The 27,662-nt window shown below is 34.5% G+C and overlaps 1 protein-coding gene across 2 annotated transcripts in view; it reads right to left on the bottom strand.

Moving 5' to 3' along the window:
• Positions 1-27,662, bottom strand: part of LOC150099939 (protein meiotic P26-like) — a 277,051-nt gene that overhangs the window by 158,008 nt on the left and 91,381 nt on the right. For both annotated transcript variants that reach the window (XM_090402559.1, XM_090402558.1), the window contains exon 5: positions 10,677-10,895. In XM_090402559.1, coding sequence (XP_090258685.1) covers positions 10,677-10,895 — 219 coding nt within the window. The remainder of the gene's footprint in view (positions 1-10,676; positions 10,896-27,662) is intronic.

Below are 27,662 nucleotides of genomic sequence, written 5' to 3' on the forward strand. Positions count from 1 at the left end.
GGGAGAGGCTGTATATTGCACATTTCTGCCCATAACAGCATATTCATAATTATTGTCCAAAAGGTTCTCACAACCATCCATGTCTGCAGTAGGATTCAAACCCCCAGTCTACAACATGGATAGCACTTCTGCTCTCCAACAATCAAATTCTTGCCACAATGCTACATACTTGCATATTTTCCCTACATGATATGTGGGAGGCACTGTTGAGAAAATCAAGAAAGAATGTCACAAAACAGCTGTTCACTATTTGTATGCAGATGAAAAATGCAAGTGAATAATACTGTCTGCAAGTGAATAATATTATCCATAGCCTTCCAAATGAAAGTTTAATCCACCATGCTATCTCTTGCCACTCACTCCTCTTATAACAGAAGCTCTTAGCAGCATGCAGAGCAAAATATTTTAATTTCACAACACTCTATACAGGCTATTAGAGATTGGAGCATCTGTCTGAAAAATCGGCTATTTTTCCTCATTACTTTGTTTTTGGTCATATGCCAATAAAATTCAGCAACTATATTGCTCAACTGCTTGCCATACAACTTGAACCAGATCATGTACAAAAATTAAAGGGAAAAAAGCTATTTAAGGGTGATTTACTTACTACTTGTCCTCTATGTACCTGACGGCACACGTGATCTGTTTCCTCCATATACTTCTGACCTGAGTTACCAATTTGGCTTCTCTCTAGCTCTTCTATACAGAATTTCTTCTTTCCTTTTCTATCATTCTCTGCCAACTTAATTTAGGCCTTCCCCTTTTCTGTTTTCCTTATGGGATCCACGTCAAAGACACTCTAGGAATCTCTCTCTGCTGTCCATTCTCAGTATGTGTCCAATCCATTTCCATCTGACTTTTTTTTATTTCATCAGCAATGTTTATTTATTTATTTTTTTGCACAGTTAATTTATATAAGTCTATGTTTGTCACACATTAGAGCCAAAATAGTTTTAACATTTAATGCAGACATTTTGTTTGTAAACTAATTCATATTCTTGTTTTTTGGTCAGTTTCTGTCTCTGATCTATATAATAATATGGCCTTAACATTGCTATTGAAGATCTTTATTTTGGTTTCATTATGATATTTTGAAGATTTCCATATATTACTCAATTTTCTGAAGCACTATTAACTTTTTAGTCTTTGCATTATATCCCTGTCAGTTCCACCATCAGTATCCACATTTGCTCCCAAATATGTAAATTTCTTAACATCTTCTACAGCATGCCGATTGATCTCGGTGGCATTTGCTGTTTAGTTTAAGGACTTCTGTTTCAGTAATTTATTTTAAGACCAACCATTTTCAGCTGTTTTATACAGGTTTTCTGCTTTTGTTTATATATCACTGTATTTTGATGATATCAAAACTATGTCATCAGCATAATCTAGATCTGTGATATAGGATTCCATTTCATTTCTTGATTTTCTGATAATCTAATCAATGACTAGATTAACACTTTGAGTCCTAGACCTACTGGGACTTAAAGAACCCTGTGTCCTGATCATTTTTAGCTCTATTTAAAAAAAAAATGTTGTGCAGAATTTCTACGGAATATCAAAATTATGTTTTGTCTTTTAGTTAGCATCTTTGACAATTTTAACTGGAACAAAAATTTTAGTTATACAGGTGATATGGGTTCCAGAAACAGGTTGCAAGAAATGAAGGTTTTTGAAAAAAATAAAAAGTTAATTTTTTATTAGTTTCTACTTATATTTACTTCTTTAGTGTTCAAAATTCAACAAATTCAGTCAAAATATTGCTTAGAAGTTACATAAATAATGAAAATTATAAACAAATTTTTTGTGTGTTATCATTATGATGAAAATATCATTTTACATAGCAGTGTGCATCACTATAATTATCCACAATTGGCCACCAAAGTCGAGTGGTAAATTATTGAATTAGGCCATTTAGTTTTTGAAATGCCATAACCTTGTGTGCGATCACAAACATGACTCACTGGAAGGCCTCGAATTTGGTCACCCCTCGTTTGAGTTCTGCATCACTGTCGCTTAACTCGGAGCTCACATTTGTTGGGGAGATCTGCTTCCTCTTGTTCTGGATTGTTCCTCTTGTTCATTTTCATCTTTTTCTTCAGTAGGTATGTGTATATTAATGACACTATAATTAAAAATTTTCCTCTTATTCTTAACCAGCAAAGTTTTTCACTTATTGCTTTGATATTTAAAACAAGGTGTTTAAATCTTTTTTGTTAACAATAAAGACTAGTCCTAACTTATGTTCCTTTTTTTGGAAACTAAAAAATGTTTTTGTTTTTTTTTTCCCAATAATACCTTCCCCTTTCCATCTTATTTCCTGTAAGAAGATGATGTCTATATTGTAGGGTTTAAGTTCATCCAGGAGCATCATCAAGGCTTTTTGTCTATATAATAATAAAACATTCCAAGTTGCAATAATCATATCCTTAATTCGCTTAGCAGGTCTTTCTTTAATCAGTCCAGCTTTTACTTTGAATTTCTTAAGTTTTTTTTTTTTTTTTTTTTTTTTTTTTTTTACAGGATGGAGTAGTCAGCACCAAGTCCAACCCCCAAACTGGAGGACCAGGACTATTTTTATGCCCCCCGGAGGCAGGGTGGTCTGGCTATACCCCCCCCCCCAGACTCTGGGTGTTCAACTGATCACCTTTTACGATGCGTATGAACTCACAGTGGGACAATTCTAATTCCCAGTCACCACACAGGTCAACCTTGTTATATACTATTTTAAAATTTTTCTATTGCTTTTCCACCATGTCTTCTGGTCTTTCTACTTTCTCACCTTCTAGCTTCTCAATTTCCAAAAATATGAAATCAATTTTTTTATCATAATAGAACAATTTTTCTTAATTTCATTTGTTTTTAAATTAGACATATGCAGTTTCAATTTTAATTTTGGCTGTTACTGAGTAATGATGATCAGCTCCTCGCCCTACCTTAACATCTAAGAATGAACGAACTCCTAAAATTATCTTTGATTGCAATATGATTAATTTAGGTTTTAGTTTTACCATTTGATGATATCCAGGTTATTTTATGTATGTCTTTATGTTTAAATAAGTCATCCTAACACAAAATTATTCATTTCACAAAATGCCACTGCAGGTCACCATTCTCATTTCTTGAAAACTGCTTTGTTACCTTAAAGATACCAAGAAATTATATATTTGGTTTTAATCCTTTACCCAAGAAAGCAAAACAATGTTTTGCACGTCATATATATTCACTATATAGAGGTCAATGACTTCACATCACATACCCATAATGCAAAGCATACACCCTTTCAGATGTATAAAATGCTATGCATAATGGGAAGAGTCACTACCCAGATCAGTTTTGACCTTTACTCAGGTCTCATCAGTGGGAGCCAGACCTGAGAGAGATATTAAACTTCCATTATACATACCATTTTACACATCCAAAAGGATGTGTGCTTTGCATTATGGAATATATACTAAGGTAAGTGATGTGAGGTCATTAGCTACTATATACAAGTAGTTCAGATGTAAATATATATTTCACATGCAAAATATTGTTTTGCTTTGCTGGGTAAAGGATTAAAACCAAGTATACATATAATTTTTTGGTATCTTTAATGTATAGTAGAACAAAGATAAAAAAAACTTAAAACATGATTTTTTTATCTACTGCTCTCTCATCTTCATTATTTCATATGCCAACTATATCATTCATGTTATCCATAAGTATAATCATGCATGTTTCAGCACTTGCTCTATACATTTTTGTTACTTAGAAAAATTCTCCTTCTCTTCAAGATCCTACGATTGTTGATGCATAAATTTGTATTATGGTTGATTTAATCAACCATAATACAAATATAATCTTAAATATCATCTTAGTATATCATCTTGAATATAAACTAGGAGTTTTATCTGCTCACATTATAAGCTTCCAATTATTCAAGCTTTTACATGATTCTGCACTAAATATAAATGTCACACCTCTTTAATGACTTGAATCTCATCCTGAATACAATATCTGATATCCATCTACAGTTCTCTCCTCCAAAGCCTGTTCATCTCAACTCACCATCATCAAATTCCTGCCATGTACCCTCAAGGGAGGTATAAAGGATATGATAGTACCACATGAAAAATTTACATCATTACTAACTTTCTATCTACAATTTTCCTCCAAATCAGTCTGTTACTTGTCAAGACTCCAACATTATCAGATCTTATATTTCTATCGTCTAAGGCACTTTGTACCGTATCAATCCAGCTATATCTTAGTCTTCCTGTGGGTTATTTTCCTGCCAAGATGGCAGAGAACACTTGTTTTGCTAATCTTTCCTTGTCCATTCTGTTTAAGTGACCATACCACCTGAGATTAGCTCTGCTAACGCATTCCTGGATGCTGACAATATCAAGTTCTTTCCTAATTTCCTTGTTTTTAATATGATATTGCCATTGATGCCACCTGTTCACGCCTCTAATCTTTCTAGGAACTCTCATATCTGCGGTCTCTAGTCTTTGGTAAAGTGTTTTACTTCTGACCCAGCTCTCAGATCCATAAGTTAAAACTGGTTTCAACACTGTCTTGTATACAGCTAATTTAGTGTTCCGACTAATTTCTCTCTTATTCCATATGAATTTATTCAATTGACTTCCTACCATACCAGCTTTGTTGATTCTGTTGTCTATTTCTATATTTAATTTACCATCTTCAGTAAAAATCGTGCCTAAGTAGCTGAAATGTTTTACTTGTTCCACAGGTTCCCCATTCGCAACACAGTTGACATTTCCAATGATTCTGCCTATCTTCATTGTCTTTGTCTTTTTATTGCTGACCTTCATACCATATCTATTACAACAGTTATTCAATTTAGTCAGAGAATCTTGCAGACTTGTAGCAGATTTATTTAGGAGTATAACATCATCTGCATAAAGCAAAGAGCTGACATTAACATTTCCAATTTTGATATCATGTTTAATACCACTTTCCTTCATAATGTGATCCATATAGATAATGAATAACAGAGAGGATAATGTACATCCTTGTCTCACACCAGATTTAACATTAAACCATCTTCCTGTACTTCCTTCAATTCTAACTGCTGACTTACAACTCAAATAAAGACCAAGTATTGCTTGACATAATGTCCCATTGACACCATATAAATGTAGCATATTGAATAGCTTCTCTCTTGGCACCTTGTCATATGCCTTTTCCAAATCGACAAAACTTAAATACAGATCTTTGTTATATTCCCATGCTTTCTCAACTGTTTGTCGTAAACTGAAGATCTGATCCTGACAGCCTCTAATTGACCTGAATCCAGCTTGTTCTTCACCAAGCTTTTCTTCCACAATTCTTCTCAACCATTTCTCAAGTATACTTGCATATATCTTACCAGGAACACTCAGTAGGGATATACCTCTGTAATTTTCACATTCAGTTTTATTTCCGTTTTTATATATGGGTACTCTGAGAGCTCTACTCCAAATATTGGAAATTCGTCCCTCTGTCCAGGCATTATGAACTATGCAGTGCAGTCACTGTAAGACATTTATACCACCATACTTCAACATTTCTGGTCGAATATCATCTACTCCTGGTGCCTTTCCACATTTCAAGCCTTTGATGGCTTTTTCTACTTCAAGTATGGATATGTATTCCTGAATGCATGTCTGGTCAGCGTTTTTTTTTTAATTTTTTTTTTTAATCGCTGTGCTGTCATCACTGCTTGTTTCATTTAGCAAATTTTCAAAGTAATTACTCCATACTTCAACGATATCTTTTTCTCCTGTTTCATGTCACCTTTATCATCTCTAACTCCTTTTACAGCACTCTTTCCTCCATTCCTAAGCTTCAACAACCTGCAGAATATTTTGCCGCCTTCTTGATATTTATTTTCCATTTTGTTTAGCTAGTTTTACACACTGTTTAGCTTTCTTACATTTGTCTCTGTATTCTCTAAGAGCACAAGCTGACTTATTTGCCAAAAACTTTTGATATGTTTTCTTCTTTTCCATCAATGCCTCCTTAACTTCCTGTGTCCACCTTGGAGTTCTGATTTTTCTATCTTTGCAGACAATTTCACCACATGCCACTCTAGCTGAATCAATCAGGGTTTTCTTCAAGGCTTGCCACTGAATCTCCAAGGTTTGGTTCCTGTTCTCAAACTCTTTCATTTTTCCTTCAATAATCTTTGTGTATTTTAGTCTACAGTTCACATCTCAGAGCTGCTCAACTTTTGTTCGCTTTAAAATTTTCTTACATATCATTCTTTTCAATATGAAATTCAATTTTATCCTGCTCAAGACTAACTAAATAGTGATCACTTCCTGCTCAAGACTATATAATTATCACTTCCAATTTCAAATCATCTGCACACTCTGGTGTCCTGCACCAGGGAGAAAACATCACTATCAACAATAACGTAGTCAATGAGACTTTCCTTATTCCTTGCATCTTCTCTCCATGTGAATTTGTGCATATTTTTATGTTGGAACATGGTGTTAGTAATAACCAGTCCATGTCCTGAACAGAAATCCAACAAATATTTGCCATTATTATTAGCTTTGCTCTTTTCGTCAAATTTCACCAAAACATTTTTGTATGTCTGACAATCACTTCCTATTCTGCTATTTAGATCTCCAACAAGGACCAACTTTTCCTTTTTCATTGTGTCAGTAGCTTTCTCTAGAGCCTCAAAAAATTCCTCCACTTCTACCTTAGTAGAACCTTCTGTGGGACCATAGGTACAAATAAGTCTCATTGTCCAGTTCCCCATTCTGATATTTGCCCAAATCACTCTACTTCACTGCCTGCCTGCCATTCAAGAAGATGAGCCTCGTATTTTGTGTTGAATACTATGGCTACTCCTTTTCCTTGATTGTCATTGCCTGAATATAACATTTTGTATTTATTGCTCAGAAAGATCTCACCAGTTTTTGTCTTTTTTTGTTTCAGTTACCCCTATTATGTTGATCTGGTACTTATCTAATTCCTCCGCTAGCTCTATTTCTTTGCCATTCAGGCTTCTTATGTTGATAGTACCGATCTTTAACTCTGGTGATGTTGAGTTGGGGTGCGTTTTCAGGTTTGTTCCAGTAGCTGACTTTTCGCTGTTCACCCTGGTTTCCTGGCGAAAACATCGGGGGCCTTGTTTAACCGGGCGATGCCTCCAGCCAGCATGAAATTTTGTCATGTTGTACCATCATTTTGTATTGTGGTTTTACCAATAGGAATACAATTTAGTCGGCTAAATCCCAAATTGCCAGCCCATCCTCGTTCATTCAGTATCCAGGTTGATACCCATCAGGGTGCACCACGAGAAGGTGAGGATTGGACATTAGGTCAGAAGTCCTGGTTGGTTCTCTGCATTCCTTTAAAGACTATGTGGAGGTCTCCTCTCAGTTATACAGAGCTTTGACCCTTAAGCATCCCATCTCACTCACTTATCCCTAAAATATGAGGTGCGACAATTTAATTCTGAAATGCACCTGTAAAAAACCTACATTCGGAACTATACGTTAGTAGCTACTGTTGCCTTCGAAGTAGTCTCCTTGTGCATCTATATGCTGTTCCCATTTTTGGAAACAGAACTAGAACTCTTTTTCTGGAATACTCTTGAGTTTCTTCATCACATTATGCTGGATATCAGCAATAGAAAATCTTCATCCTTTTAGCAGTCTTTAATTTTGGAAACAGCCAGAAATCACAGAGAACTGCTGGATAAATAAGCAGGATGACCTAATTTGGTAATCTACTTTATTGTGCCAAGCCATAGTGCACTCACACAATGAGTGCACTATGCCTTGGCACATTGTCGTGATGAATGATCCACTTGTCAGGCCACAATTCAGGTCTTTTTCTCCAAACAGAATCTGTAATCTTTTCAGCACCTCTAAATAGTATTGTGGGTTGACCATCAATGTTCAATGAATTCATAATGGACTATCCCCATGTGATCAAAGATTCACACCAGCATGGTCTTTGAACTGCAAGTGTGACGTGTGCTTTTTTTGGACATGGTGAACCCTGGGTTTTCCCACTGCATGCTCTGACATTTTGTTTCAGGATCATACTGGAAGCACCAGGTTTCGTCACCCGTAATTACTCTCAGAAACATGTGCTTATTTGCAGAATCATCAATCGTAACTTAAACCTTCTGTTTGTCCGTCAAGATCAGAGGCACAAACTTCACAGAAATCTTTTGCATCCCCAATTCTTCAGTTAAAATTACCCGGACTGTTTCTTAATTCATTTGCAATTCATCAGCGATTAATTGAACACTTAATCGTTTGTCAGACCATACCAAATCTCACACTCTGTTCACATTTGCATCCACCATTTCTGTTTTTGGCTGCCCACTTCTGGGGTCGTCATTCACATCTTCTTGCCTACCTTTGAATCTCTTATGCCACTCAAAGACACTAGACTTTTTCAGACATCTACACCATATGCCACTTTCAACTGCTCCAATGTTTCAGTAGCAGTTTTGCCAATTTTCACACAAAATTTGATGTTAACACACTGCTCCAAATTTCGATCACACATTTTTACGCCGAAGTTTACATTCAGATCTCTATTGTTTTTGCAAAAGTCAACTAGCAAATGGCTCTATCAGCTTGAGGTTTAAAAGATGTACAAACATGATTACTTGCATGACTCCAACCAAATCACCACACGGGGAAACGCTACATGGCCGTTCTGTGAATTAAATCGTCACACCTCATATCTATTTCTTGCTTTCCTATTTCCTTTATAACTTCTCACATCTTTCCAATTTGAAACATGGTTCTAATATTCAATGTTGCAATTAATGCTTTCTGTTAAGGTTAAAGGCATCATCTGTTTCCAAGGTTCCTGTAGGCTTTGCTTTGAAACTTCGTGCATTATCCTCTTACCAACAGTGGTCATCCAAAATTTTGCAGGCCAACACACCTGGTATACTAGTTTTCTTGGGATCTTGGTTTCCATAATCTAAAAGTTTGATACAGATTATTTTATACTAGTAAGAGCACTCGCCAAAACTATGTATAGCTTAGATGAGTATTAGAGTACTCCTACATAAGCACTGTCAACTTTATTCAGGAAAGGTTATCATTTGCAAGTTTTACTACTCTGACTCAGCTACATGCAGAGATTCTCTCTGATATAACAAGACACCTATTTCTCACTTTTTTTTTAACGAAGAATCAACTTGAAAAAATTATGTTTCGTTAGAAATTAATTTTTTCCATCCATATACTTTACTTTTTTTGAATGCTGAATTCTCACTTCCTTATATATTATCTACCTAGTATACTGAATACAAGGATATCCATCCATCAGTGGCTCTAACAGGCACTTAAACACCCATGGCCTTCTAAGTATCACTGGACTTCCTAACCGTAATATGGGGATAAGGCAGTAAATTGTGTGTTCTACTGGCCAGTTTGCCTGTTCTGAGGGACAAAAAACCCTAGTTTATGGGAGAAGAAAACTCTCTACCTCCATATGAGACTGGCTAACTCACCTTTAGTCAAAAGAGACTAGATAAATTCCTCACGTTATGAACAGGAATCGAACCCAGGTCTTTCTGACCAAAGGGATTTGTCTATACCGATTGAGCTACAGATACTCTGTATATTGAATATACCTAGAACAATATGCAATTTGTTTTCAATTGTCAACATGCCAATAAAATAACCAACCACCTTCTCATGAACTGAGAAAAGCTGAGACTCTCATCCACAGAATTATTTCAATTTATTCATTATTTCTACTTTAAACAGGAATTACAAATCAAGGAAGAAGATGTCTTTGTCAAATAGTTACAATTATCTTAGAAGCTAATATTCATGATTGATGATTTTCCCCAAAGTAGATTCAGCTGAATCCATTAGAAAAAATGGTTGCCTACTTCGTAGAAATAAATATAACTATATAAGAAGTCAATGGATTTACTCTAAAAAAAAAAAAAAAAAAAAAAAAACGCTATCCCAACCTCATATTTGGGAGCATAACACTGCCTTATATAAACTCATCTTCAGAATTTCAGTTTATGTGGCTGCCATCCACAAAACATTTTTATGTAAATCTATAGCATATTTGTATTGTGAGTGGGTTAAGGATTTTTTCCCATTTTATTATTATTTTTTATTTTTTTTTTAATTTTATTTTACAGATGAACAATATCTAATTATGTTGAAAGTTTTTTTCACTTGGTTATACCAAAAATTAAAGATTTAATCTTTTATCCAAGTGTAAGCAAACCAAGTGTGCATGTGAAGTATCTTCACAACTGGGCTACTTTTATAGAGACCAATGACTTGACATCTAATGATGTCAAGTACATATCATTTATCTTTACTAGTTTTGTGATGTCAAATTCAACTTTTGCAAAATTTTATTTATTAACATTCATGTTGACAATCTCCTTCCTAAAAATATCAAGATAATCATATTAATGAATTACTGACAAACTGAAATCATGATTTATGTGCTTCTTTCAGAGTAGGTGTCATTTTACACTACAGAACAGTTGTAGACTAGAATAGGTTACTATCACAGTAACAGAAGCATTTCCAAGTGACCATTAAATTTATGACAGAGCAGAGGAGTAGCCAGTTATAGAAATCAGGAAATTCACATAAAATCTTTGTCTGGTTTCATGCTTATTACTATTAAAGGATATTTTTCAATTATAGAATAAAAATTACTACCTGAATATAAGATTTAGCATTATCTCTTTGTAACTGAAGTTCTGATAGACAAGCTTCAAGAGTAGATGTGGCTTCTTCACAAAATTTCACCTTGCTTTTGCTTTCTGCTATCAAATTCTGAAGCTCTTCTCTCTGCTTTTGTTCAGCCTCAGAAGCACGTTCATAAAGATGCTCTGGCTGCTTGTGCTCTACCACAATGCATTCATTGCAAATGGGAATCTTAAATGGAAACAAAATAAAAAATATAAATATTGTGGTCTAGTGAAATTAGTTCATTCTACAAAATTAACAGTTAATACTGGAACCAACCTATAAAGAGCCAGCAGAAATATCAATGGGAAAAAATATTTCACTAGATAAGATATTATTTGAAGAACCACAAGAAAACCTGGAGAACATAAATTACTGCTGTGAGTTATTATCAATAATAATCTTTCTAACAGAACTGAACTATTATATTGCAAAACAGAAATCATCTGATGCACAAAATTGCACATGCATGCACGTGTGATCAGTTGGTCAAATAAACAAAAAAAAAGATATTTTACAGCACTAATTACATAAGTCTTAATGTGGATCACTCATGGCAGTAAAAGAAATTTTATTCTGTGTCCATAAATATAGAAGCACAGAATACACAATGAAGAACTATCTGATGCCTGTTTTTTTTTTTTTTTTTTTTTTTTTAACCAGAGGTCAGACTAGTGTAAATCAATTAAAGCAATTAGATTTAGCTTACTTTTGCTTAGTGTCATGTAGCTTGTTCACATATATGCTTTCCTGGTGATATAGAGGTTGTAACATGAGATGTCATTTTCTTAACTGTAAGTAAAGTAATTGCTCAACAGGTGTATTTTGTTCTCCATAAATTCTCTACAATGAATGCTGATCAACAAGTAACCTTGAAAGAAAGAATTGTTTTTTAAAAAAATGAAGTCTTACTATTAGATCAAAGTAATTAAAAACTCTCACAAGCAGTATGAATTTTGTTGATATTTTCCAGTTCAAAGGGGCCTTTGAAAAGAAGTAATTATTTTCTCTATGTGGAGGGAGGAGAAGAAAAATGAAGAATATGGAAGCATATATCTACAAAGACTTTCTTCATTAACAGGATATCTTCTCTTCAATTTTGCCAAATCAAGGAATTCTATAAAACATAATACATTTTGACAGTATCATGAGGAGAAACCTTACAAAGAATTTTGATTGGAAACCATTTTGCATGAAACTCTTGATCTGTGAAAATTCAGTCATTCAGTACAATAGACTGATATCTCTGTATAAAAATAATATTAACTATATAATAATAATAAGCAGGCCTGGTTGGCTAAGTGTACAATAATACACTTGCTTTCCAACCAACTTTTTTGGGAGGAGAGGGGGGGGGGGGGGGGTTGCCAAAACTTTTGTTTTGGCACAGTATGACCACTATAGTCTTTGTGCCAATAAAGCAAACCAAATACCAAACAAAAAATGATGGGTTCAAATCCCATTGCAGGATGGATTTTTGTAAAAACCCACTCCAGATGAGCTTGAGCTCCTTGAGTGTTGGTTGAAAAAAACTTATGTAAAACAATTCAGTAACAGAGCAAGCGAGTGTCAATCTTTTATGAGCAATACAATCACAAATTAATTTGCTTTATTAATTAAAATAGGTCTTGATTCAAGTAGCTCAAGTTGTTAATTGAAAGTTTGTTTTGTATATATATTTTATTAAACATACATTTTTTCTTAGTATCCCATAATGCAAAGCACACATCTTTTCAGAGGTGTAATAATGCTATAGATTATGGAAGTGGCACTACACAGACTGGTATTGACCTTAACTGAGGTCTCAACAGTAAGAGCCAGATGCAGAAGATATATCAAGGTTGAAGTAATGTCAGAGTCATATTTCCCATATACAAGTGGTGAAAACATATCATCTTGTTATTAAAATACTCTGGATAAAGATAGCTATAGAAAGGATTAAACAAAAATATAATTTTTGTTTAATGAGGAAAAGATTTCCTACAGTTATCTTTAATCCAGAGTCTTTTAGTAATGCAACACACTTTTTCACTACTCGTATATGGAAATATGACTTCTGTATTACTTCAACCTTTGTATCTTCTGGCTCCCACTGATGAAACCTCAAGGTTGAAACCACTCTGGGTAGTGGACCTTCCCATAATGCATAGCATTATACACATCCAAAAGAATGTGTACTTTGCATTATGGAATACTAAGGAAAAAATAAATGCAAAGTCATAAGTCTCTATACATAAGTAGCCTAGTCATGAAGATAATTCATGTGCAAATTGTTAATAATTGGATAAAGGATTAAACAAGAATATAATTTTTGGCAAGTTTAATTTATAACCAAGTGATAACACTTTCAATAGCATTGTAATATGCTCCGTATTTTAGGTAGTCAGATTTACCAAGAGATTAGCATATTTGCTTTCCAACCATAAGCTAGTAGCCTTTCAGAAGTGGAATTGTAAAAATAATCATAATTTAAAATTATGAATATTCTTACAAATTGTTTATGTTAGTACATTATTAGTTTTGGTTTCATAACACGTATTGTCTGCACTTGCAATGTGCTCATTATTGATATTAGTTTGTCAAAATGAAATGTAAAGCATTTAAAATATTTATTTACTTACTGGATTTGGATAGTTGCGTTACTTTCAGAAATTTTATTGTAGTTTAAAATTGTTAAGTATTGTGCTTCATAAAGACATTCTCATTACGCTAATGGAGACATGTCAGCCATTATATGTAACTTCTCGCTTGCCATTTTACATGTAGTGTGCATGCTTGCACAAGGAGTTTCATGTGTGATTCACAGCTGACAAAGAGATCTAATGGAAGCTTAAGAACGCAGCCAGGAGGAATTTTGTTCTTATGAAGTTTATTTAGTTTTATGTGACAGTCGGAAGAATATTAACAGTAGATTCTGAAAAAGGAATAGTGAAACTGTGAATCTTTAAACTGGATGAGTTGATACTGTCAAAAAAGTAATTAGTAAATAATAGAAGATATTTTACATGGAGTGCTAAAGACAACCCACAAGAATTTTATCAATATCCTGCAAGTAAAAGAAGGAATGAATATGAAAGAATAACTTTTCTAAATCCAGATGGCGTGAGAGTTACAGGTGCAGAAGTTGTTCAGTTAATGAGTGCCCATTTTGTTTAAAGCTATCAACCTGGTGAACGCAACATTGAGCTCACTGATACCTCTTCACTAGATGAAGAAACGCAGGTGTGTGAGGCCGAGGTATTAGAGCCGTTTGCACAAACTGAATAAGAATTCAGCAATAGGAACTGATGAAATATCAGTCCCTATTCCATCAGTATAGTGCAAATATTCCATTCAGATGGAATATTTGCCCAAGGGTGGTGCAAAGACCGATGTATCCAACTATCAACCAATTAGTATCTCAAGAGTGGTGGTAAGATTTTGGAAAAATTGGTTAAAGCCCACATTCAAAAATGGGTTGAGAGTGAATATCTACTTTGCAATGAACAACATGGATTTACTAAGGGAAGGTCATGTTTTAGCAACTTGCTCACATTCTATAACAATGTTACCACTGAACTAGACAAGGGGAATGGATACACCATGATACTTGTGGATTTTGCTAAGGCTTTTGACAGAATACAGCATAGCAGACTGCTGCATAAATTGAAGAGTTTGGGTTTTGGTTATACAATATTAGCATGGATAAGAGGATGGCTGACTGACAGATATCAAAAAGTGGTATACGGGGGATCTGAGTCTGCAAGGTTTAAGGTAACAAGTGGTGTACCACAGGGATCAGGCAAGGGATTTTGGAGTGTTAATAGATAGGAAGTTGAAGTTTAGGGGCCATGTGGCAAAGATTGCAAATACAACTCAAAATATAATTGCAATCCTGAAATGAACGTTCACATTTAAAGATAATAATGTTATTTTGCCTCTTTACAAGGCCTTGATAAGACCTCACTTGGACTATTGTGTGCAGGTCTGGTCTCCTGGTTTCCATTGTGATTCTGATATATATTGGAGAGAGTACAAAGGAGTGTTAAAAATGATATCAGGATTGTGGAATACTGATTATGAAGACAGATTGAGAATTTGTAGACTGCAAACACCAGTAAACAGGAGAAAGAGGAGTGATATGATTGAGACTTACAAACTTCTGAAAGGGTCATACAGGATTTCAATTGATGGAATTTTTCAATTTATTCAAGGACGAGAGGGCATCCTTGGAAACTGAGAATGAAGGCTGCCAAGAAGGGTGCAAGGGCTAGATATTTCTCTCAAAGGGTGGTGCGTGATTGGAATGGATTGCCATTGGATGTTGTGAGTGCAATCAGTGTGAATGAATTTAAGAATAAGTATGATAGCTGATGTGTGTGTGTGTGTGTAGTAGGTGGCCTCCCTCGACAAGTCTGACTCCCTGGAGTCAGACTTGTCGAGGGAGGGAGGAATTATTATTATTAAGAGTCTCTCTTAATAATAATAATATTGCAGTCAATTTTCTAAAGCAGCATTTCTCAACCTTTCTAAACCGAAGGACCAGTAAAATGCCTAAAACAATTCTACAGACCACTAAGTTATGTAATGTTTTAAAAACCTATGAGGATATTACCAACGTTTGGGAAAAACCGTGCCATTTATAACATAATAAATCTAAAAGCATGTTTTGAATACATGTGGAAATATAATTAAATTGGAAGTAAACAATTAAAAGTATCATCATTGAACAAAGTTTAATTTTTATTAAGCAAATAAATAATATGATCTAATTATGTAACTACTTACTTTTAATAAGATATCTGGCTCAATATTGGTCAACTTCAGTCGAAGATCGGCACGCACACTAAGACGACGATTTCTGTAATTTGTTTTTGAAGGAGCAATGAAAATCCTTTCTCATAAAGATAGGTTGTAGAAAACTGCATGAAAATTTTTAAATCTCCTTTTTCAGATAATTCAGGAAATTCACTTCTCACTGAAGGCGAGATCCAGAATCGAGCCAAACCAAGATCACGTAATTGCAATTTAAGCCCATATCACTTGAAAGCGCAAGTAACAGTGGGAAAAGGGTGCAAATTGTCTTTTACACAACTAATCCATAACACCAGTTTTTTCTCTAATGCTTTTATTCTGTCATAGGCATCAAGAACAGTTAAAGAATTTCCCTGAAGGGAGAAATTTAGTTCATTTAATTTTGAAAAAATGTCTGAAATATAGGATATTGTTGATAACCATGCTTTATCAACAAGGAGTAATGCAAAATCAGAATTGCATTCATTTACAAACAATAAAACTTCATGCCTTAATTGAAATAACCTTGTTAGTAATTTGCCCCTGGAAAGCCAGCGAATTTCAGAATGAAGCAAAAGTTGTATATATTCACTGCCAGTATCATCACAGAGTACTGAAAATAAGATGTTAGTTAACAGTCGAGCCTTAATAAAAATTAACTAGCTTTACAGCGTTGCAGAGCACAGTTTTAAATCATGGTGGCATTCCTTTGGAGGCTAACACTTCCTATGTATGAAACAATGCACCCAATTCATATGAGAGCTACTTCTTTGACCATAGAAACAACTCCCACTATGCCTGCCTGCTTGTAAGGGTGTGAGCTGCATCCCAACAGAAGCCCATACATTTTTCCCGGTGGATCCCTTTGTGTATTACATAATTATTGAGTGTGAAATATCTCTTCGAGTTGTTCAGGATGACAAAGTTCTGCAAAACAGAATATAGTCATGAATGTTGTTATCATGTGCATATCTTACGTAGCATATTAATAAGCATCATTTGTAACATCAGTAGTCTTGTCTATTTGTAACGTATAATAAGGACTCTGCTTAACCCTTTCGATTAACTGAGATTCTACGTCACCTGCCATATCATTAATTCTGCAACTGGCAGTGTCATTTGAAAGAGGACTCATATCAACATCTTTTAGAAACTTTTTGCCAAACAGTTTTTACCACATCTTTTATAGCTGGAAGTAGAAATTTTCCCCGATAGAACGAGGTTTCCGTTTTCACTACATGCAAACTTAAGAGATAGAATACTTCCAGTGCCTTGCTATTAATCAAACCCATGGCCAAAACTATATCTTTCTCATGATTTAATGTCCCTAAGCATTGCTGAAAAAATTCAATTAGCTTATTTTTCACATCACAATGTTTAGTTTCTAAATGTCAGAGTTTCGCAGGTTTCATGCCCTCGTTCGACAACGCTTCATAACACAAAACACACAGGTTTCCGTTCACTTCCATCTCCACACCAAGTAAACCCGAATTCCAAATATGAACTGTTATATTTCGTACTGTATTTTTTCTTTGAACTGCTTGTTTCTTCTACTTCAATAGTATCAGATTTACTTGCCGTTACAACACGTGTATCACAATTAGGGTTAGCATCACCTGTTTCATTTGTTTTTCTTTTCAAAGTTCTAGTTCTAAGCCACTTTTCCATTATTAAGAAACATTTCCGAAAAATATATAAATACTGGGGTTAACTCACGACACTTTGTCCAAGTATCACTTAGCACTTCTGAAGATCTGAGCCTTGGTTGAAGGAGGAAAACCTTCAATAATAAAAATCGATAAACAACAAGCAATTGGTTGAAATGTTGATAACAAATGTTTACTTCATATCTGAGCAAGGGAAGGTGGAAATAATATAAAACCATATTGTTGTTCACTTCACCTCTCTTATTACTCGTCATTCTGCTGCAATTTGTTGGGGGGTTTTTTAAGTATCCATTTTTTATTTCAATAATTTTTACTTACTTATTCAATTTTAATTTTTGTTTAGATAATTAAAAAATATATATTTATTTATTTAAGTCTGCCTGCAGACCACCCGTCCCATTATCGTGGACCATAGGTTGAGAAACACTGGTACACTAATGGAGACATGTCAGCCATTATATGTAACTTCTCGCTTGCCATTTTACATGAAGTGTGCATGCTCGCCAAGGAGTTTCATGCACGATTGACAGATGACAGAGAGAGCTAATGGAAGTTTAAGAACGCAGACCGGAGGAATTTTGTTCTTATAAAGTTTATTTAGTTTTATGTGACAGTCGGAAGAATATTAATAGTAGATTCTGAAAAAGGAATAGCAAAACTGTGAATCTTTAAACTGGAGGAGTTGAGACTGTCAACGAAGTAATTAGTAAATAATAGAAGATATTGCAGTCGATGTTCTAAAGGAATGTTCTAGGAAACGCTGATTGGAAAGTTTCATCTGTCTTAAGGACGCCGGATATATTTGTTAATTCTACTGGAAATGGCGACGGAATTAGCTCAATTTAGATATGTTATTTTTGAAGTAGTAGAAGAAACTTTTCCCCCCTCCGGTACAAAAATTAATAAATTGTGCATCAAATTGAACTGCAAGAGGTAAGAATATTTATACATCAGTAAGACAGGAGAAATAATATTGTGTGCTATATAAAAGAGAAAAAGAGGATCCTACAGAAAAGAAGAAAATTTTATATTTTCGGAAAAAGGCCTTAACAGAGAAACTGACTATGAACATTTTGTTGTTGTGAAAACAACAACAAAACAAGACTAAACAAGGTGTTTAGTCTTGGTAAAAGTGATTAAGTATATGTTAAACAATCTAGTAATAGAATGAGTCAGAGAATAGGTGATTTTAATATTTTTGGATAAGAAAATCTCCAAAGCATATTTATTTTAGGCCTTGGATCCAGTATCTTGCAGTAATGTAAATTTATTTAAAATGTATATATTGTTTTAGTTTTATTAAATGTGTATTTTTTTGTATATGGTCTTGAGTCAGTGATTTTCCAGATTATAATAGAAACAGTCATTGTCAATTGGAATTGAACCCTTGGTACATAACACTTGGAATAATAATAAAAAAAAATCTTTATAGAGATAATCTCAAAGCAAATGGCGATTAATAATCTCTTCTCTAAACAGAATTCACATTGTAAAAAGTCAATTACTGCATACATGGTAAAATAATCCAGAAATAAATTATTTCATATAACTGTTATGCATATATGAAAGCGCTAATATCTGCATCAACTGAAAATCTGCATACTGAAAAATATGGACTTGAGGGTGCTTAAGGGTCAAAGCTATATAACTGGAAGGAGATTTCCAAGTATCTCTTTAAGGAATGTAGAGAATCGACTGGGGTATCTGACCTAAAGTCAAATCTCACCTTCTTGTAGTGAACCCTTTTAGGTCTCTATCCAGATACTAAATAAACAAGGATAGAGTGGCAATTTGGGATTTAGCCAACCAAACTGTATTTCTTATTGGCTTAAACCACAATGGAAAATGATGATACAACGACAGAATTTCATGCTAGCTGGGGCCTTACCTGCTTAAATAAGGCCCCTATTGTTTTCGTCAGGGAACCAGGGTGAACAACGAAATGTCAGCTACTGGAATAAATCCCAGAACATGTCCCAACTCAACATAACATAAGCGGTATCAATGGAAAAGAAGAACTAGAAGAATTGCTAGTACTAGATCGACATAATAGGTGTGCCTGAAACAAAGAAGACAAAAGCAGGTGGGATCTAAGTGACAAATACAAAATGTTATATTCAGGCATTAACAATCAGGAATAAAAGTGAGCAGATATAGTATTCAGCACTAAATATGAGGATAATAATCTTGAATTGCAGGCAATATCAAATAGAGTGATGTGGGAAAATATCAGATTTGGGAACTGGACAATGAGACTTATTTGTGCTTATGGTCCCCATAGAAGGTTCTACCAAGGAAGAAATGAAGGAATTTTTTGAGGCATTCATCATCATCATCAGTTGCATCAGTCTTGGGACTGGTAGCTCAGCAGCAATTTCCTCCATTCCGCTCTGTCATTGGCTTTCTTCTTAACCTCCTGGTAACTCCTCAAACCCATGCTGTCTTTGACTTGGTCAAGAAAGCTTTTCCTTGGTCTGCCTCTTCTTTTCCCCTCTATTTTGCCTTCAGTTATTCTTTTCACAAGTCCATCATGTCGAAGTATATCTCCAAACCACCTATCCCTTCTCATTTTGATCGATTTTATTAGAGTTCTTGTTTCGTTTATCTCTCTCAGGACATGTTGGTTTGATTTTTTTCCTGTCCATTTTATTTTATTCATGCGACGCCAGCACCACACTTCAAAAGCCTCCAATCTTCTTACATCTTCTCTGCCTAGAATCCAGGTTTCACATCCATACAGTGCAATGCTCCATATCAATGTCTTTACTAATTTTTTTTTCAATTGTAGGTTGAGGTTTCCTGTTAAAATGCTTTTCATCTTAGAGAATTGGGCTTTTGCGTTGTTTATTCTTGATCTTACGTCTTCTCTTGTTCTGCCATCTTCTGTTATTAGGCTTCCTAAATATTTAAAGCTTTTCACTTGTTTTATTTGTTCTCCGTTGATGTCTATATGCTCTGTATTGATAGGGATTTTGCCTGTAACAATGATTTTAGTCTTATCTGTGTTGATTTTGATTTCATATTTTTCAAGGTTATTATTTAGTAATTCTAGCATTGTTTTTAACGTTCTTCTGTTTTCTGCTACAAGGGCTATGTCATCAGCAAATCTTATACACATGACTTGCTCACCATTTATCTTTATGCCACTATTTATTTTATCTTTAGTTTCCTGAATGGTGTTTTAAAACAATATATAAATTAAATAAAAGAGGTGAAAGCATACATCCTCGTCTTACTCCACTCCTGATATTTATTATTTTCTCCTTATCATTGATTTTAATCCGTCCATTTTTTGTAAATTTGATAAATTATTTTCCCATCCCTCAAATCTATGCCGATATTAGTTAGACAATTTAGGAGTATTTGCTGGTTTACTTTATTTGAGGCATTAGAGAAGGCTCAATGAAAAAGGAAAAGTTCGTCCCTGTTGGAGATCTAAACAGCAGAGTAGAAACTGACTATCAGACATCCAGAAATAGGAAAATTTAGAGAAAAGCAGAAAGCTAATAATAATGGTAAATGCCTGCTGGATTTCTGTTCAGGACATGGATTAGTTATTAACACCATGTTCCAACAAAAATGTGCACAAATTCACATACAGAGAAGATGTAAGAAATAAAGTCTCGTTGACTATGTTAAAGAAATATTTTCCCCACTGGTTCAGGGCACAAGTGTATACAGAGGATTTGTAATAGGAAGTGATCACTATTTAGATGTAAGCAATGTAAAACTGAATTTCATATTGAAAAGTATAAAAACACAAGAATAACTAATACTGGGTTTATAGGTCGTAATAGTTATTTAACTGAACCTACGAAGAAAAACAAATATACAATAAGTGGTAAATATGAATCATTAAATAACTAGACAGAGTATGTAGGAAACGTTACGCAAAAAATAAATGTAAAAACTAATAACGGTAATAATAATAAAAGTAAAAATAAAAGTAAATAAGTGGCTTTTTACTTTTATTTTTACGTAACAGTTGAAACATTCAGTTTTTAGTTATGTAATGATCATATTTACTGATTACTATATATTTGTGTGTTCTTCCTAACCCAGACGAAGTCACCAGCATATGTGGCAAAACTAGATTTAATTAAATAACTATTATGAACTATGAACCTAGTGTTGATTATTTTTTTGTATTTATTTTTGGTCAAAAAAAAATAAACACTCAGTGTGTAAAAAACGTCGTGACGTTGTTCTCTTGATGTTCGAATCCGCCATCTTGTTAAAAGTCACTTTCATAAAACAAAAGAAAACTAAATGTAAACTGATCATTAATCTAAGGGTAGAGAAATTTCTATTATACTGCGCCACTCTATCCTTAGATAAGTCTATATGAAATAGTAGGATCAATTTAAAGTTAGTTAGCAGTCTTCTCATTCATTCAGGCCGAAGTATTTATTTTCTCTCTTTGGGATTCCCGCTAGATTCGAATTTTTGTGAACGGTACAGTAAAAAGAATTTCAGGCAAATACAACAGTTAGGTTAACAAATAAAGCATTTAATATAGGTCATATAACACTTACATAAATTTTACTTCTAATTTTAAACAATAGAAATAAGTCAAACATTAAGTCAAGTCAATTACATTAGCACAATCTTCCAAGTCTTCACATACACTTTCTTAGCTTCTGGGTTATAAAGTTTTTACACTTAAATGAATATAACAGAACATCCAATCTAATTAGTTTTCACACATTTTTCAGTCATGCTATAAGTTCAAAATATTACAGGATCTAATAGCTGAAAATATCTTTCAAACAATTCTTATCTCCAAATCTCAATCACGAAGGGTTTCCACAGTTAAAGTTAATAATACGCTATGATAGACCTTACCGAAAATGGTTCCTAGAACATCAATTATGTTGTGAGCAAACTTCTGGAATTTACTTATCACACTTAAAGAAAAAAAACACATCTACAAAACTTATCCACAGTTATACTTAAAACACTATCAATTGTGCTTCAAAATTCTAGACATCAATTACAGGGTACTTCAACTATCCTTATTACCACTCATAAATAAATTAAAACACTGTGAGGTTCTCTTTAGGGCAAATCGGAAATAAGCTGCAATACTAGATCAGCTGGGTTTATTCAGAATTCTTCCTTGAATGTTCAGCTTTTTACTTTATCCAATTGTAGCTTTGATTTTCCTTCTATTATTACTGCTGATTTCACTTTCAGCTAACTATAAAATTCGTTACGTTCTTGCTCACTTATAAACTTTATCCACTTAACTCCTACCCTTAAGAACCCTTTATTTACTTCTACTTCTTTAGTTTATCACCTTACTTCCTTTCACTTCCAAGTTTCCGTCCCAACTCCTTACTTTTTATATATTTCTCTTTTTATTCTCTCTTTAGCCCACGCTCTGTTCCACTCGCGCTCGTTTATTTCACGCGTCTCCATGACAACAGACAAACAAACATTCTCGCCAATGTTAGATAAGGCTATACTACTACATTGAGTCATCACATACCGTTAAGCTTTATACACAAATAGGAATAATTAGAATATTTGCTTTTCAATAAATGCGTAGTTAATATTGCAAATACAAGTTTTTATAATATTGACATAACAATAAATAGAATAGCTTAATAATATTTAATACAGAATCTTATTACCATTAACACATTTCTTTGATTAAATAATTAAATATTTGATATAATTAAGGTAGTTATATGATATTAAATTATAATTACGTTATTTACATTAATATTTACAAACGCAGCCTTTGTGATTAAAAATCATGTTGGATTCTGAATCAAAGAACATTTATTTTATTTTCTACATAATTAGAATCCAACAACGTTTCAAAACAAATCAATGTTGAGCAACTTTCAGAGGTGTGTCAAATACACAAACATCATTGAATTAAAAATGAAAGTCTGAAAACAAGAACCAAACCTAGGAGCTTCAGTAGAAAACCCTGAAGAAAACATTGATTGATTCAGTGAGAGAGGCATGTGGTGAGGTTGTAAGGATAGAAAAATCAGAACTCCAGAAAGAAAAGAAGAAGGCATATCCAAAGTTTCCAGGGAAGTAAGTCAGCGTGAGTTCTTAGAGAATACAGCAAAAATGTAAGAAAACAAAGAATGTGTAAAACTAGGTAAACAAAAGTCATAAGATGACTTTGGTAAGAACACAGAAAATAAATATCAGGAAGATGGCAAAATATTCTATAGACTATTGAAAAAGCTTAGAAATGGAGGAAAAAGCATGTTTATCATATATGATCCAGGCGACTTGAAAACTAAAGATAACGATATTCTAGATTTCTGGAGTAATTAGTTAGATTGCTAAATAAAACAAGCAGTGTTAGCATGGGAGAAAACCACCAACAGTTAGGAATACATATCCATATTTGAAGTAGAAAAAGTCAAAAACCTGAAATGTGGAAAGGCAACTGGATTAGATAAAATTCGACCAGAAATGCTCAAATATTATTATTATTATTATTATTGCACTGGGGTGCTTAGGGTCAAAGCTGTAAAACTGAGAGGAGACCTCCACACAGCCTTTAAAGGAATGCGGAGAACCGACCAGAGCTTCTGACCTAATGTCCAATCCTAACCTTCTGGTGGTGCACCCTGTTGGGTATCTACTTGGATACTGAACGAACGAGGATGGGCTGGCAATTTGGGATTTAGCCGACCAAATTGTATTCCTATTGGTTAAACCAAAATAAAAAAATGATGGTACATGACAAAATTTCATGCTGGCTGGGGCGTCGCCCGGTTAAACAAGGCCCCCGTTGTTTTTGCAGGGAACCAGGGCGAACAGTGAAAAGTCAGCTACTGAAACAAATCTGAAAACAAATCCCAACTCGACATCACCAGAGTTAAAGATCAGTACTATCAACGTAAGAAGCCTGAATGGCAAAGAAATGGAGCTAGCTGAGGAATTAGATAAGTACCAGATCGACATAATAGGGGTGACTGAAACAAAAAAGACCAAAACTGATGAGATCTTTCTGAGCAATAAATACAAAATGTTATATTCAGGCAATGACAATCAAGGAAAAGAAGGAGTAGCCATAGTATTCAACACAAAATACGAGGCTAATCTTCTTGAATGGCAGTCAGTCTCAAGTAGAGTAATGTGGGCAAATATGAGAATGGGGAACTGGACAATGGCTGGACCATAGGCACAATTATTTGTGCCTATGGTCCCTCAGAAGGTTCTACTAAAGTAGAAGTGGAAGAATTTTTTGAGGCTTTAGAAAAAGAAACTGACACAATGAAAAATGAAAAGTTGATCCTTGTTGGTGATCTAAATAGCAGAGTAGGAAATGATTGTGAGACATACAAAAATATTTTGGGAAAATTTGGAGAAACGAGCAAAGCTAATCATAATGGCAAATATCTGTTGGATTTCTGCTCAGGACATGGACTGGTTATTACTAACACCATGTTCCAACATAAAAATATTCACAAATTCACATGGAGAGAAGAGGCTAGGAATAAGAACAGTCTCATTGACTATGTTATTGTTGATAGTGAGGTTTTCTCCCTTGTGCAGAACACCAGAGTACAGAGGATTTGAAATTGGAAGTGATCACTATTTAGTCTTGAGCAGGATAAAATTGAATTTCATATTGAAAAGAATAACATGTAAGAAAGTTTTAAAGCGAATAAAAGTTGAGCAGCTCTCAGATGTGAACTGTAGACTAAAATACACAAAAATTATTGAAGGAAAAATGAAAGAGTTTGAGAACAGAAACCAAACCTTGGAGATTCAGTGGCAAGCCTTGAAGAAAAACCTGATTATATCAGCTAGAGTGGCATGTGGTGAAGTTGTCTGAAAAGATAGAAAAATCAGAATTCTAAGGTGGACACAAGAAGTTAAGGAGGCAATGATGGAAAAGAAGAAAGCATATCAAAAGTTTCTGGCAAATAAGTCAGCTTGTGCTCTTAGAGAATACAGAGACAAATGTAAGAAAGCTAAACAGTGTGTAAAACTAGCTAAACAAAAGTCATGGGAGGACTTTGGCTAGAAAATGGAAAATAAATATCAAGGCGGCAGCAAAATATTCTGCAGGTTGTTGAAGCTTAGGAATGGAAAGAGTGCTGTAAAAGGAGTTAGAGATGATAAAGGTGACATGAAACAGGAGAAAAAGATATCGTTCAAGTATGGAGTAATTACTTTGAAAATTTGCTAAATGAAACAAGCAGTGATGACAGCACAGCAATAAAAAAAACACTGACCAGACATGCATTCAGGAATACATATCCATACTTGAAGTAGAAAAAGCCATCAAAGGCTTGAAATGTGGAAAGGCACCAGGAGTAGATGATATTCGACCAGAAATGCTGAAGTATGGTGGTATAAAAGTCTTGCATGGCTGCACTGCATAGTTCAGAAAGCCTGGACAGAGGGACGAATTCCCGATGATTGGAGTAGAGCTCTAATTGTACCTATATATAAAAAGGGAAATAAAACTGAATGTGAGAATTACAGAGGTATTTCCCTACTGAGTATGCAAGTATACTTGAGAAGATCTATGCAAGTATACTTGAGAAACGGTTGAGAAAAATTGTGGAAGAAAAGCTCGAGCTGGATTCAGGCCAAATACAGGCTGTCAGGATCAGATCTTCACTTTACGACAAATAGTCGAGAAAGCATGGTAATATAACAAAGATCTGTATTAAGTTTTGTCGATTTGGAAAAGGCATATGACAAGGTGCCAAGAGAGAAGCTATTCGATACACTGCAGTTATATGGTGTCAATGGGGCATTATATCAAGCAATACTTAGTCTTTATTTGAGTTGTAAGTCAGCAGTTAGAATTGAAGGAAGTACAGGAAGATGGTTTAATGTTAAATCTGGTGTGAGACAAGGATGTGCATTATCCCCTCTGTTATTCATTACCTATATGGATCACATTATGAAGGAAAGTGGTATTAAACATGATATCAAAATTGGAGATGTTAATGTCAGCTCTTTACTTTATGCGGATGATGTTATACTTCTAAATAAATCCGCTACAAGTCTGCAAGATTCTCTGACTAAATTGAATAACTGTTGTAATAGATATGGTATGAAGGTCAGCAGTAAAAAGACAAAGATAATGAAAATAGGCAGAATCATTGAAAATGTCAACTGGGTTGTGAATGGAGAACCTGTGGAACAAGTAAAACATTTCAGCTACTTAGGCACGATTTTTAGTGAAGATGGTAAATTAAATATAGAAATAGACAACAGAATCAACAAAGCTGGTATGGTAGGAAGTCAATTGAATAATTTCATATGGAATAAGAGAGAAATTATCCGGAACACTAAATTAGCTGTATACAAGACAGTGTTCAAACCAGTTTTAACTTATGGATCTGAGAGCTGGGTCAGAAGTAAAACACTTGACCAAAGACTAGAGACCGCAGATATGAGAGTCCTGAGAAAGATTATAGGTGTCAACAGATGGCATCAATGGCAATATCATATTAAAAAACGAGGATATTAGGAAAGAACTTGACATAATCAGCATCCAGGAATGCGTTACCAGAGCTAATCTCAGGTGGTATGGTCACTTAAATAGAATGGGCGAGGAAAGATTAGCAAAACAAGTGTTCACTGCCGGTTGGCAGCAAAACGACCCAGAGGAAGACCAAGATATAGATGGATTGATACGGTACAAAGTGCCTTAAAGGATAGAAATATAAGATCTGATAATGTTGGAGTCTTGACAAGTAACAGACTGATTTGGAGGAAAATTGTAGATAGGAAGTTAGTAACGATGTAATTTTTTTCATGTAGTACTATCATATCCTGTACACCCCTTGAGGGTACATGGCAGGAATTTGATGATGATTATTATTGCACCCTCCATGGAGTTGGCGGAATGTTTGTGGGAGGCTCATTCAACTGACAACATATTTATCATACCGAATTTTAAAATCCTTAGCACTATTTGCATTAACAACACATTCGGGTAATGCATTCCATTCAATGACAATCCTCCATGTAAAAAATATACTCATTCTTACATAACTTCCAGGGATAACTTCTAGTTTTCTCCTCTCACCTTCTACTCTTTTTATCTGGATTAATCTGATAAAATTCTCTCACTAACTTAAATGTCTCTAACATATGACCTCTTTCTTCCTATCCACTAACCTATGCAAACCACACTTTTTCAACATCTTTTCATAGCCAGCAGTCCAAAGTCCTGATATTGTTTTGGTCACTTGCCTCTGGACCCTTTCCAATGTCTCCAATCACACTGAAAACCAGGTGACCAGATTTGAGCACAATAGTCCAAGCATGGTCTGACCAGTTCTTAATACAGTGCACAACCACTTCATTATTCCGCATGATAGAGTACTTCTTAGCATAACAGCACTACGATGTGCAGCCTTTGCAACACTAGCAATATACGCTCTAAACTTCAGTCTACTGTCAACCATTACTCCCAAATCTCTAATCTCGTCCACTATCTGCAGTACAGCACCGTTGATATAGTACACATCCTTATAATTTCTGTACTCCAAAATGCAACACCTTGCAT

The sequence above is a fragment of the Typopeltis vanoorti genome, chromosome 13 (genome assembly GCF_054136105.1).
Source record: "Typopeltis vanoorti isolate ZY-2024b chromosome 13, IOZ_Tvanoo_1.0, whole genome shotgun sequence".
NCBI lineage: Eukaryota > Metazoa > Arthropoda > Arachnida > Uropygi > Thelyphonidae > Typopeltis > Typopeltis vanoorti.